The 14,482-nt window shown below is 39.7% G+C and overlaps 1 protein-coding gene across 1 annotated transcript in view; it reads right to left on the bottom strand.

The window, feature by feature from the left end:
- The window catches only part of LMNTD1 (lamin tail domain containing 1), a gene marked incomplete at its 5' end in the record, with an annotated part of 44,373 nt that overhangs the window by 11,779 nt on the left and 18,112 nt on the right, over window positions 1-14,482 (bottom strand). The window contains 2 exons of the mRNA XM_080660235.1: window positions 726-927; window positions 5,140-5,366. Coding sequence (XP_080516361.1) covers window positions 726-927; window positions 5,140-5,366 — 429 coding nt within the window. The remainder of the gene's footprint in view (window positions 1-725; window positions 928-5,139; window positions 5,367-14,482) is intronic.

The following is a 14,482-nucleotide window of genomic DNA, read 5'->3' as shown; positions in this document are numbered from 1 at the left end:
GAGGCAGAGGCAGGCAGAGGCGGTTAGGGGCAATCAGGCTTGCAGGGTAGGGCAGTTAGAGGTGACCAGGACGGTGGAAGGCAGTTAGGGGGCAATCAGGCTGGCAGGGTGGAGCATTTAGGGGGTGATCAGGCAGGCAGGGGGAGCAGTTAGGGGTGATCAGGCAGGCAGGCAGGCAAGCAGTTAGGAGTCAGCAGTCCCAGATTCTGAGAGGGATGTCCAACTGCTGGTTTACATCCCCTGAGGGGTCCTGGATTGCGAGAGGGTACAGGCTGGGCTGAGGGACACCTCCCAATGCACGAATTTTGTGCATCAGGCCTCTAGTATAATTATATTAACCAAGGTCACCCCTATAAATTCAATTTTAAAAGTCTACATTTCTCTTTCTGTATTGAACTCAAGAACCTAGTAGAAGAAAAAAAGATACTAAGTCCACCTGAATGATTTGCCAATAATAAAGTCCTTGAATAATTGAATTGACTTTATTTGTAGGGATTATGTATTGCTGTTTCCTCTAGCATCTTTGAAGAATTAGCATTCATTATTCAGTTTCTGAGAAAGTTATATTGATTTCTTTTAATTGCTTATAACATGAAACAGTTATATTTTATATAATTTCTTAGATGAAATCCTGGAACAGCACAACAGATTAAAACTTTGCTTTCTACTGACTTATTGCTCCTATCCCAATAGAAGATATAAAATAATTAAAATAGAATATGTACCTGGATCTAGATGGGCCCACTTCTTCAAGAATCATAGAAAAGTGCTTCCAACTTTTCCTGGTATTGAATGAGTGTGCAATAAGTTTCTTTGAATCGCCAAACATAGATAGGAAATAATCCTCCCCTTCCCCCGTCACAGCTGGTTCAGAAGTAGGGATGAACAGAGTTTTCTTCTTTGGAGCTGTGAAGCTGCTGACTTTTTCTAAACAAATCAAAGAGGGAAGCAACAAAGAGAGAAGTAAATAACAGGATATTAAAAGAACCCAAAACCATTATCTTTATTCTTTGCTTCTACAAAACTATATTCTTTATACATTTTACTGTCACTGTCAAACTAAATGAAGATAATTAAACACTTTAAACCAAAGGCTACAAAATAACCAGTAAGAGATTGTTTTTAGTGATACTCAATTCCTAAAGATTGTTTTAAACTATTAATTATATCATCAACATAATGACTATTTAACAGATTAGTTACTTGTACTAGAAGCATCATACATTTTTGAGTAGGTAAAACATTTGAGTATCTCAAATTTGGATAAGTCATATGTAAGTACATCTTTATTCTATGCTATATTAGCTATTCTCTCCACATTCATACCCATAAATTAAATATTCAAATGAGTCCTTTCCTACCAATGGTTAGTATTTTTGCCAGATAAAGATGTAAGTTTTCTTTCATCAACTAAAATACTTTATTAGACAGATAAAATATGCTTAATCAGATTCTAGTATCCTCTTGGAAATAAACTCCTTTAAAATCCTCACGCTAAGATTCAAACACAAAATAGGTTTCATAATTTTGCATAGAAAGAACCATGCAGAGTAAATCTAATAATGTAAGTTCAAGAGTACAGAGAGGCATTATGACAAAGTGGACAGAGGAATATGTCCTGAATTTAGACAGACTTGCAATTGTATTCCCGATCTGTCACTTACTAAGCCAACTGAGTTAAACTTTCCAATTCTCAGTTTTCATGAACATAAAAAAAATACTACTACCTTGTTAAGGTGATGTGAGAATTGAAGGTAATGTAGATAAGTGTCTAGCAATATCTGGTATTTAGCAGGTACTCAATAAATAATGGTTATTTGGACCCCTGGGTTCAAAATTATCAACAAATTAACACAATCTAGAGTTTGATTTATATTTGTGTATCTTTAACAAAACCAAAGTGAGGTGAAAGCTGGAAAGGATTAAACTTATAGTTTCTAAAGAGGATTCCTCAAAGTATTTTGTTCAGAAGAAATGTTTGGAATTCAATTTGTTTATTCTCAGTCAAGTATTTACTTAATTTTTTAGAATTCCTTTGGGAATAGGGAATATATAGCAGCCCTTTGAATAAATAGCTCATTCTCTGGGGCGGAGGAGTGTGTGTGTGGGGGGAATTTGTATTCTAAAAGGAAAGAAGATCCATTAATTTTTAGTCCCAGTCATTATTTCATCTGGAGAAACAGATGGAAATGAACCAAACGCAGCAAGTCGTAGCAAACTCGGACTTCTACCAACAGCAGCAGAACCTACAGAAACTGAAGGAGAAGCCTACATCCCAGCTCCATGCTCATCTTGCAAGGGGAAGCCACTATATTTTTTGTTTCTTTTCCCCACTAATCGTAGGAGCGTTCCAAGTTTGACCCAAATATAGAACATGCGCCATGATGATACAGTGCTAAAGGATAGAAAATATTCCCTCCCTAGATCTAAATCTGTACTTTCACTTTTAAGCATATGGATCTGGTTATTGCTAAAGGTCAGTGTGAGCTTAGGAGGCTTCCTTGAAAAAAATGTATCTTAGGTGTGCAAACAATGAAGCACAGGGAATATGACAATAATGGCAGTAGGTCAAAACTTTGGATACCTGTGTGTCAAAGGCGTAGGCAAATACCACAAACAAAATCAAACACAGAGAAGCAGCAGCCAGGCTGTAAATGTGCACAGAATGGTAGAGGGAAATGGAGGCATCAGGGTGTCAGTGTGTTTATGTTTCCAGTTTTAAAACTTGTTAATGGATGAGTAATGGAACTATAGGCCCCGATCTAGCCCATTCTATGAGAAGGTGCTTAGAGATATGTTCAGATTCACAACTAATTTTTATTGAGGACCTACTATGTGCTAGGTGATTTTCATAAATCCTTCATATCTCCTTTAATCATCCTTAGGATAGCCCTGTGAAGTCGATATTTTAATCCCCATTTTTGCTGTTGTAGAAAATGGGATGCAGAGATGCTAAATACTTCATGTTCACACTGTAGGGAGCAGAGGGGTAGTTTGGACCTTGGTCTTCTGTTCCCAAGGACAGCGGTCCTTCTAGAAAACTATAACAAACCCTCAAAGTTTCCTGTACTTGGTGAGGAACAAACACCCTGCAGCCTGGATATTGCTGAGTGCATTGTTGGCACCTATTACAACTTTACTTCTTCCTACCGTAGTCCTGTTTTTATTTTCCTCTCCTCCAAATCCTTCATTGTTTTTTCCTTTTCTCGCCACCATTTTACCTACTTTATTTTTATTCTTTCTCTTATCTATCTGTCTTTTCCTTACCAAAGTCCTAAATCTCCTAAAGGCACAAAGTACCCAAGACATTACTTAATCTTTCTGGTAGCATTAAGAGGAAGGGCAGGCCATGTTATGCATTAGAATTTTTTAATTATCTAGCAAGTCTAGAACATGTAAGCAGTCAACCTATGAACCATTATGCTAACTCAAGGTATTTTAATTTTTTTTCTTTATTGATTAAGGTATTACATATGTGTCCTTATCGCCCCATTGCCCCTCCCACCACCCCCCCCTTCATACCCTCACCCCCACCCCCGGTGTCTGTGTCCATTGGTTAGTTTTATATGCATGCAAAGAAGTCCTTTGGTTGTTCTCTCCACCTTACCTCCTCCCTCCCCTACCTTCCCTCTTGAGCTTCTCTGTCTCTGGACCTGTTTTTGTTCATCAGTTTATGTTGTTCATTATATTCCACAAATGAGTGAGATCATGTGATATTTATCTTTCTTGACTGGCTTATTTCGCTTAGCATAATGCTCTCCAGTTCCATCCATGCTGTTGCAAATGATAAGAATTCCTTCTTTTTTACCACAGCGTAGTATTCCATTTTGTAGATGTACCACAGTTTTTTTGTTTGTTTGTTTGGTTTTTTTAAAAATGTATTTTATTGATTTTTTACAGAGAGGAAGGGAGAAAGATAGAGAGTTAGAAACATCGATGAGAGAGAAACATCATTCAGCTGCCTCTTGCACACCTCCCACTGGGGATGTGCCCGCAACCCAGGCATGCAGCCTTGACCAGAATCGAACCCGGGACCCCCCAGTCCTCAGGCTGACGCTCTATCCACTGAGCCAAACCGGTTTTGGCTACCACAGTTTTTCAATCTACTCATCTGCTGATGGGCACTTAGGCTGTTTCCAAATCTTAGCTATGGTAAATTGTGCTGCTGTGAACATAGGGGTGCATATATTCTTTCTGATTCGTGTTTCTAGTTTCTTGGGATATATTCCTAGAAGTGGGATTACTGGGTCAAATGAGAGTTCCATTTTTAGTTTTTTAAGGAAACTCCATACTATTCTCCACAGTGGCTGCACCAGTCTGCATTCCCACCAGCAGTGCACGAGGGTTCCTTTTTCTCCACATCCTCGCCAGCACTTGTCATTTGTTGATTTGTTGATGATAGCCATTCTGACAGGTGTGAGATGGTACTGCATTGTCATTTTGATTTGCATCTCTCTGATGATTAGTGACTTTGAGCATGTTTTCATATGTCTCTTGGCCTTCCTTCTGTCCTCCTTCAAAAAGTATCTATTTAGGTCCATTGCCCATTTTTTGGTTGGGTTGTTTATCTTCCTTTTGTTGAGTTGGATGAGTTCCCTGTAAATGTTGGAAATTAAGCCCTTATTGGTGATAGCATTGGCAAATATGTTCTCCCATGCAGTGGGCTTTGTTGTCTTGTTGATGGTTTCTTTTGCTGTGCAAAAGCTTTTTATTTTGATGTAGTCCCATTTGTTTATTTTCTCTTTAGTTTCCATTGCCCTAGGAGCTGTATCGGTGAAGAAATTGCTTTGGCATATGTCTGAGATTTTGCTGCCTGTGGATTCCTCTAATATTTTTATGGTTTCCCATCTTATGTTTAAGTCCTTTATCCACTTTGAGTTTATTTTTGTGTATGGTGTAAGTTGGTTAACTCAAGGTATTTTAATCATGGAGATGATATACTTGGCCACATACATTTATGGAACCGAAATATGATTCCAGTGTTAGGATCAATAGTGAGCATAGTCATATGACATTAAGAAATTAGCATTGTTGAACACAGGTAATAAAACATCATTCTGGTTTCTAGATACATAGAAAATTTATTGAACGATATAATTTAAAAATAGTCTAAAAATAATCGGTACAGGCTTTGCTTACCCAAGTTGCTTTCTGATTGGTCCGCTGTAACTGATTTAGAAGACTTTGATCCCCTTGATAATATAGCCATTCCACTAATCTCAAAGTTAGACAGATAACAACCGAGAGGTGTTTCACTGGTTGATGACAGTGACAACGGCTGTGCTGTGCTATATGAATTTTCAGTACTTGGGAAACGTACTGAAGATCGGTGTGTCCTTGAGAAGTTGCCATTTGTATTTTCTCTTCTGTGGACAAGAAATTAGTATAATGAACAAAGAAAGTCAACATGAATAGACCATGAGCACAAGAAGCATAAACTATCATTGTTACCCAGAGTTCTGATTTTCAAAGGTATTATGCATTTAATATAAGCACAAGAACATCTTATAGCTCTAGTTTTAAGAACCTAAATACAACACTTTAGTGTCAAGTTAAGAAATTTTCTCTATATTTTAATTTAAGAATCAGTGAATTCCCACAATAGATGGTTTTGAAAAAGTGTAAAAGTAGAAAGAAAATAAAAATCAACCAAGAACTGTAGGCTTTTTAATGCATATTTTACATGTATTTGAGACTCTATAAACCATTTGTATGCCACATTTATCACTCATTATATCCTAGTTCTCCTTTCTACTCACATAAAAATATTATAATTCTTGTTTAATATATTGTTTACTATATCTTTTTCCTTTGACTTCTGCTGTTGAATTAATTTTCCTATATTAAGATTCTATAGTTAATGTTTGCTTTCAAATACTCTATGAAAACTAATAACTGTAAATATAGCACACGTGTATATATGCGTGTGTGTGTGTGTGTGTGTGTGTGTGTGTGTGTGTGTGAATGTTGACAAGACTAGCAGGAAAAGAAAGACTTAATTTTCAGGTACTATTTTTATAAGCAAACATTACTATGAACAAAGCTTTTCCTTTCTTTTTCATAAATATAAAAGCATTTCTTAACTAACACACAAACATTTTTTAAACTACAATTATTTTACAAGTACTAGTAAAACAGTAGCCTCCTGGCATGACTCATGAAAAGGTTTATGACAACCCCATTTTATGTGTCACATTGAGACTCTCCTCAATAAACTAAAAGCAATGTGTTTGTGTGCGTATGCGTCTGCGTGTACGTGTGCGTGTGTGTGTGTGTGTGTTTAATGCTTGAGTTGTGAACAAAGTTCTGGGGTCCAAAACCTTTCAGCTCTCTGAAACATGGGATAAATGAGCAGCCAGATTTTAGTCACGCCCTTTCTGGTGGTCACACATCCACTATAACTTAGGAACTAAGTGTTTTACCTCCATGGATTGCCTCTATTTTGATCTCTTTGTTTTCCCAGAGTTTCTATAAAGTCATTTTAGCCAGTTTTCTGTTGCTGTCTTTTTGTTTATTTGTTTATTGTTTTTTTTTTAAATGTTTCCAAAAGGGTACAAGGGCCTGGAGCTTCCTAACCTGCCATCTTGCTGATGTCAGTCTCAATATCTCTGTTTACCAAGAGGTAAGTAGAATCCTTTTGTTTTATAATTTGTAAGTTCCTTCATCAGAAATACTAACCTGGAGAATGTTTACCAAAACCAGACTTCTCTAACTCTGTACCTCTCTGTACCTCTCAGAAGGCACAGGCTTCTCAGGCAAATTATTATTATTATTATCATTATTATTATTTAAATTGAATGCATTGTGTTTGAAAGTTGCATTATCCCTGGCCCAGTACTTACTAAGCTTGAGCAGTGCCATTCTGCTGACAACCCGAGCACTCATCTTTGTCTGAAAATCTCAAACCCATGAAGATATACTCGAGTTTGACTGTGGGATGGAGACTATAGAGATCAGTTGTCAAATTACAAACATCCCATCTCTGTCCAACCTGAAAGAGGCTCTTATGACGTGACTTCTCCCCGACACTGGTAGAATAAGCAGGAAAAGTACTTTTCTCTTTCCACGTTCCTCACATCTGGGTTTCATTACAGACAAGCTGGCTGTATCTTTCAGCATGTTCATCTTATAAGCTCTGAATTTATTTTTCTCCAGTAAAACAATAGTGCTCCCACATAAATTTAATTCCACAAAAGATTCCCAATAAGCCTTGGCAAAGGTTGCAATCAAAGAAATCTGGCCTAGGACCACAGGGTGTTCTTCTTTTTCTATTTGAATAAGAAACTTCTACTGGCTGCACACCTTTGGAAGAGCTCAAATATTTCAGGCAGAGACGTGCGTGATGCACCCATTGTCTGAAAACCCTGCACTCATAGACCGAGCAGACTTCTTGCAAGAGGGGAGGTTTATCCTAGTGCTTAGTTAGCTTCCCCTACTGCTTTGCATACGAAATTTTCCAACCCCCTTCTTGGTATTTTGCTCCTTCTGTAACCAATTAGCACGAAACCAGAGGCAGTTACAAAAGTTCAATGCCAGCATTTCAGTGTGATTTTGGGAGATGTTGCACTAGTAATACTGACAACAGCCATGCGCAGTTCACCTGAGAAATGATTTAAACTGTTTATTTTAATAGGTAAAATATTTTAAAAATAAACTTGAACCAAGCAATAAATACAGGACATCTAGGTCCAAAGTAACATTGGCTTTAAATTGTGTATATTCAATACAATGGGTCTTTTTTTTTGTAGAAAACATTGGAAAATCAATGCTATTGCTTCAGTTGATAGAATGATTTACATTAGTGGTTGCAATAGGGAGTTGTAATTTTTATTTCATATCCTCACAGGCATTTCCTAAACCAAAAATTCTTTGGTAATTCTTTGTCCCTGGATCAGTAAAGTGATTCTAAGGAAATTATCTGCCAATTGTTTTAACGTGTTAGATATGAGCTTTGGAACCTCAACCGGGTCTGATATGATGGACATCTATCCAGGTATATTTTTATATTCCTCAAGGACTCAACCTTATAAAACAGTGGATGGGAAGTAACTGCATGTTATAGTTAATCTTAGAAAACGTGTGGAATCAATTCCAGTCCTAACTACTTTATTAGATGTCTTGAAACAAGAGGCCAAGTGCTCCATCACTATCCTCCAGCACTCAGCCCCTTCCCTCCTCTCCTCTGTGCCATTCTTACGAGGTATCTTTCTCCATTTTATCTTCCCTCTCAGGAACTTGACTCTGCAGGGCTGTCGATGTTTCTTGAGTGGCTCGTATGTCTTTTATCTTGGCCAGAAGAAAAGTCTCTTTTCTTTCCTGGGAAAACAGATTATGACATTAGGCCAGGACCATAGCTGAGGTTCACACCAGGTTTTCTATGTCAAGTGACCTCACCTATTAATCTAACTACCTTAAAGCACCTGCCAGGTTTAATGCTTTCTCTACCATGCTGATGCCAGGACCAGGATTCTAATGGGAAGATATAAGTCCTGACATAGCCAATACTGCTGTTGGCTAAGGCTATTAGACAAACCAAGGTGAAGGTGTGAAGCATTCACTGGAAGCAGCTCAGGGGGCAGGGTGGTAACCCAGCATAGCTATCTTTATGACTACAGTTCTCACATTGGGCCAACGCTGCCTGTCAGAACACTGTGACGTAATGTCTCCATAGTTACAAAGTTCCAGTCTCTGAACAATGACTATGTTGATGCTGCACCTGCTTTGTAGCTTGCAGAGATGAAATAAGGGAAGTTGCTTTTAGGAGAGCCAGATCTCCCACCAGACAAACTTTGTCACCGGGATGTTTGATATCCGATTTTGGATTTCTGAGGGTCAAGGCTAGTAGGCAATAAATATTGGAGAGTTAATCACTGTTTTTGAATGTTGATTTTAAACAATTTTTATATTGTTTTTTTGTTTTGTTTTGGCACATGGAAACAGCCAGGAAGCAGGAACAGAAAACATATACTTTTAAGGCAAAAATTAACCTACTGGTATAAATAGTAAAATTAAAGCCAGGAGACATAAATTCTTCTCCTAGTTATGCCAGCAGTATGACTTAAAATAAGTCACTTAATATAGATTCCACTTTGAGTAAAAGATCTATACTTAATGTTTTATGATAATGAGGCATGAGAATAAAATTAATACATACAAAACTATATCATTGTACACAATGATATGATATATTAATGATACTGATTACTGGATGGGTAAGTTAATTTAAATATTTAAATGAGCATCTACTATGTACCAGGAAAAAGCAAGGTATTATAAATAAACAATTCCTACTTCTAGGAATAATGATAAAACATCTTCCAATTTAGATTAGAAAATGGCTTCCATCTTAGAACTATAAATAGTATTTAAATACAACTAACAATGAACAAAGTAACTATTTTAATAAATCAAAAGACAAGAAATGTTACACATAATGAGGCAAGTAAGCTAGAGGAAGGTATACTTTCTTTTCAGAAATGAAGCCATTTCTTATCAGTGTTATGGGCCAATTATGTACATACCAGAGGCCCAGTGCATGAAATTCGTGCACAGGGTGGAGGGGTTGGTGTGTGTGTCCCTCAGCCCAGTCTGCACCCTCTCCAATGTCAGACATCCCTCTCACAATCCAGGACTGCTGGCTCCCAACCGCTCGCCTGCCAGCCTGATCAATGCCTAACTGCTCCCCTGCCAGCCTGATTGATGCCTAACTGCTCCCCTGCCAGCCTGATTGCCCCTAACTGCCCTCCCCTGCCAGCCTGGTTGCCCTTAACTGTCCTCCCCTGAAGGCCTGGTCACCCCCAACTGCCCTCCCCTGCAGGCCTGGTCGCCCCCCAATTGGCCCCCCCTGCTGGCCTGGTTCCCCCCAACTGCCCTCCCCTGAAGACCTGGGTCCCCCCACAACTGTCCTTCCTTGCAGGCCTTGTCCCTCCCAACTTCCTTCCCCTGCCAGCCTGGTCACCCCCAACTGCCCTCCTCTGCCGACCCGATCAACCGTAACTGCCCTCCTCTGCCGTCCCGATCACCCGTAACTGCCCTCCCCTGTGGGCCATCTTGTGGTGGCCATCTTGTGTCCACATGGGGGCAGCCATCTTTGACCACATGGAGGTGGCCATCTTGTGTGTTAGAGTGATAGTCAATTTGCATATTACTCTTTTATTAGATAGGATAGCATAAAGAGATTTATAGTAAACTGTAATTTAAATAAATATAAAGAAAGAAAAGCAAAAATAAAATAAGAGATTTATAAATTTATACTTATGCTTAGAAAAGAACTGAAAATGAATTTTTTATTTCTTGCCACTCTTCCAATTACCCTAACTCTGTCTGGTCTCTTAGCTGTTAAAAGTCTGTATTTGAACTACATATATTAGCATGAAGTCATTATGACCACATGTGTTTTATCAGAGAGCCTATTCACAATTCTGTCAACTGAGAAACACTTTGGAAAGCCTTAACTTTGTAAATGTTTTAATAGTCATGTCCCATTCAGGATATTTTCCTTATTTCCTTCCCCCAAGTTATAGCATATATGCAACTAAAACCAGTTTCCTCTTTTCCTGTTACTTGAAGTAAGCCCGTGGTTTGCAACAGGGGTGAAGTGAACCGTAGGGGGCATTTTGTCACTATGAGGAGACATTAAAAGAAGTCATTAAGATTTGGTGCTGGCATTTAGTGGAAGGAACCAGAGATGCAAGATTTCTGCAATGTGGCAGATAATCTCAGTTGGCAAAGAATTTTCCCATGTATCACATGATTTGCCTGAGATTCACACAGATGAAAAACAGTTTATAATTTCTGAGCATAAACCCTAACTCTTTATTACCTATAAGTACAAAGTATTTTTGTGTACCTTTTACATAGCAGTTTTCCAGAAGTAACTATTTACTGCTTTCATGGAAGGAAGATTAGTATGTTGGTTTGTTCAGACCTTTTCTAAGAATTGTTCAGTATGGAAAAATTACTTGGTGTATTTATGTCAGACATTCCTCTCACAATCAGGACTGCTGGCTCCCAACTGCTCGCCTGCCTGCCTTCCTGATTGCCCCTAACTGCTTCTACCTGCCAGCCTGATGACCCCCTAACCACTCCCCTGCCAGCCTGATTGATGCCTAACTGCTCCCCTGCCAGCCTGTTTGCCCCCTAACTGCCTTCCCCTGCAGGCCTGGTCACCCCTAACTGCCCTCCCCTGCAGGCTTGGTCACCCCTAACTGCCCTTCCCTGCAGGCCTGGTCACCCCTAACTGCCCTCCCCTGCAGGCCCGGTCGCCCCCAACGTCCCTCCTCTGCCAGCCTAGTCACCCCTAACTGCCTTCCCCTGCAGGCTTGATCACCCCCAACTGCCCTCCCTTGCAGGCCTGGTCCCTCCCACCTGCCCTCCCCTGCTGGCCATCTTGTGGCGGCCATCTTGTGTCCACATGGGGGCAGGATCTTTGACCACATGGGGGCAGCCATCTTGTGTGTTGGAGTGATGGTCAATCTGCATATTACTCTTTTATTAGATAGAATAGAGGCCTGGTGCATGGGTGGGGGCCAGCTGGTTTGCCCTGAAGGGTTTTCTGGATCAGGGTGGGGGTTCCCTTGGGGTGTGGGGTGGCCTGGGTGAGGGGCCTGTGGTGGTTTGCAGGCCGGCCATGGCTCTCAGCGACCCAAGCGGAGGCCCTGGTATCTGGGATTTATTTATCTTCTACAATTGAAACTTTGTAGCCTTGAGCGGAGCCAAGCCTCCTGCTTGCTCTGTGGCCACAGCCATTTTTGTTGGGATTTATTTATCTTCTATAATTGAAACTTTGTAGCCTTGAGTGGAGGCCTAAGCTGGCCAGGAAGCCAAGTTTTCCGCACACCCTGACCAACTTCCACCACTGGAGCATCCTCATCATGGCTGTCTCTAGCTAAGGGAAGAGAGAGGCTCAAGCAAGAGCTGAAAGGGAAATGCAGAAACACTATTGGGTGTCTACATAGGTCCTTTCAACACAACTCTGGAGCATGGAAATTTCCCCATTTTCCAAAATGAGGAGATGGAAGTTCAGAGAGATAAATACCTCTTCCAAGGTTATATAGCCAATAGATGGCACAGCCAGGATTTGGTCTCACATCCATTTGTTATGAAGACCCCCTCCACTGTACTCTCTGTTTCTCTGCTATAATCCTTGTCCACTATCTTCCCAAGTCCTTCCACAGTCACTGCCTAACCGCTTACCTACTCCTGAACCAGCTTTGTCCTGATCTCTCTCTATATCCCTCTCTCCTCCAGCATCTGGATCTGTGTCAATGTTCTGTTTATCCTTCCCTCGGTTGGGAAAATAAGTGTTGCTTGAGAAACTGAAACCCCCTAAGAGTAAATATAGGGTCTGAAAAAATAGGATTCTGAAAACTGAGCATTATATTGTGATCTTTTACCTTAACTAAGAACAAATTTAAAGTGGCAAAATTCAGCAATTTCTAAAAAACAGACAAAGTATTACATGTACATAATTTTTTAAAAGCTGAAAATCACAAAGAACTGGCTTTATGCATTCTAGCTCACTGTTTCCACATATGGAGAACATTTGCTCACTGGGGGATTTTATTAAATCAGTAATATAAATAAAATGTCTTGTGTAAACGAAGGCTGTATATATAAAGAGAATTTTCCTTCCCTCTCAGGTCATGGGTGGTAGTTTCCAAATTGAGTAATATGCACTTGAGGATTATAATTTAAAACATGACATGTCCCACTATCTAAGATTCAAGGAGTTTGTATATATAGGAATATAGTTTCACATGTGTACCTGCACAAATACAGAATAAATTTCTATTGTAAAGTATCTTGCTAGTCAAAAAATGTACTGGGTTCATTCATTTCCTTCACACCGATCCACTTGTAACTAACATAGCCTCAAACATAGATGTTTTATTTTACCTTGAAGTCAGGGTCATGTTAAGGTCCTACTGGAGGTGTTCACAGAGAGAATAAGAGACCATTTACTGGGAGGTTCAAGTTTCAGACAGTTTGTCCAAGTACCTTCACTGGATTTCCCAATCAAAAATTCTATTTCAACACATGCTAAGATCCTAGATCTACATGTGTGATACCAAGCGTCAAACAGTGGTTTGAATCCTCAGACATTCATGCCAATTTTAGCAATGGCTCATAAAGAACTACATAGTTACTTAATACATAGGGTATTTTAGACTTAGCCTTCATCTATCAATCTTTTCTATCTTTTTGTTGTTGTTGTTGTTAATCCTCACCCAAGAATTATTTTTTCCCAATTGATTTTCAGGGAGAGTGCAAGAGAGGGTGGAAGGGAGGGAGGGAGAGAGAGAGAGAGAGAGAGAGAGAGAGAGAGAGAGAGAGAAACATTGATGTAAGAGAGACACATCAATTGGTTGCCTCCCATATTAGCCCCAATGTGGGGCCAGGGATTAAACCTGCAACCTATGTACATGCCCTTCACCAGGAATCAAACTACCGACCCTTTGTTCCTTGGGCTGATGCTCTAACCACTGAGCAATCGGGCACAGCTTATAATATTATTCTAAGACAGGGTATCTCCAACTTGTTCATGAGACAGAGATTCAGAACACATGATCTTATTTGCAGAGTACCATATCTTTGTAGAATATTTTTAAAAATACAATATATTTTTGTATTTAATCTATGCACTATTTTTATATATTTTTACTAGCAAAAAGAAATCTACCTTTTATTATTTGTACACCAATAAACTCACAACCAATAGCTCACAGGTCTTAAAACAAAATAAAACACCCAACAAACTATTGAACAAAGAACAAATGGTTGGTTTTCAGTTTCCCTATAGATATGAATTCGCCATTTCATTTTTCCCCCCTGTCATCTACCGGCAACCTGCAGCAGAAAAGTGGTGTCTGGAGCCAAAGACTTGTAAAAAATTATCGGATAACAATTTGAATTGAGGAAATACTATCCACCAACTTTTCCCCCTCTGTAAACAGGGTAAAGGCAATCATTATTCAATATTACAGTTGAATGCACCTTCTCTATAGCTTATGAAACACTAGAGACCTATAGGAACACTGTGAGAAGCACTGGATTAAAGGGGTATGAAAGAGTTATTAGAAGCCTGAACATGAGCCGTACCCATGTCTTCAGGCACAAATATAAGACTGTATGGAGCCCAGTCAAGCTCACTGTGGAAGCACAACAGGCAAGGAGGGACCTAAACCTTGCTTCTCTTCTCTGGTTACCACACACATAACAAATTTGATCACTGGTAGCTACTGTTTTCATTATTCCATATATATATATATATATATATTTTTTTTTTCATTATTTATATACTAGAGGCCTGGTGCATGAAAATTCATGCACTGGAGGGGGGTCCCTCAGCCTGGCCTGCCCCCTCTCACAGTCTGGGAGCCCTCAGGGGTGGGAGGTGACCTGGCAATCAGGGGAAGGCAACGCTCCCATCACACCTCTGCTGCTGCCACTGCCGGCAGTGCAAGCCTTGGCTGGCCCTGGT

The sequence above is a fragment of the Plecotus auritus genome, assembly GCF_963455305.1.
Source record: "Plecotus auritus genome assembly, chromosome: 3".
NCBI classification, from domain to species: Eukaryota; Metazoa; Chordata; class Mammalia; order Chiroptera; family Vespertilionidae; genus Plecotus; species Plecotus auritus.
The sequence above is the reverse complement of the archived record's forward strand: the minus strand, read 5'-3'. Positions and strand labels throughout refer to the sequence as shown.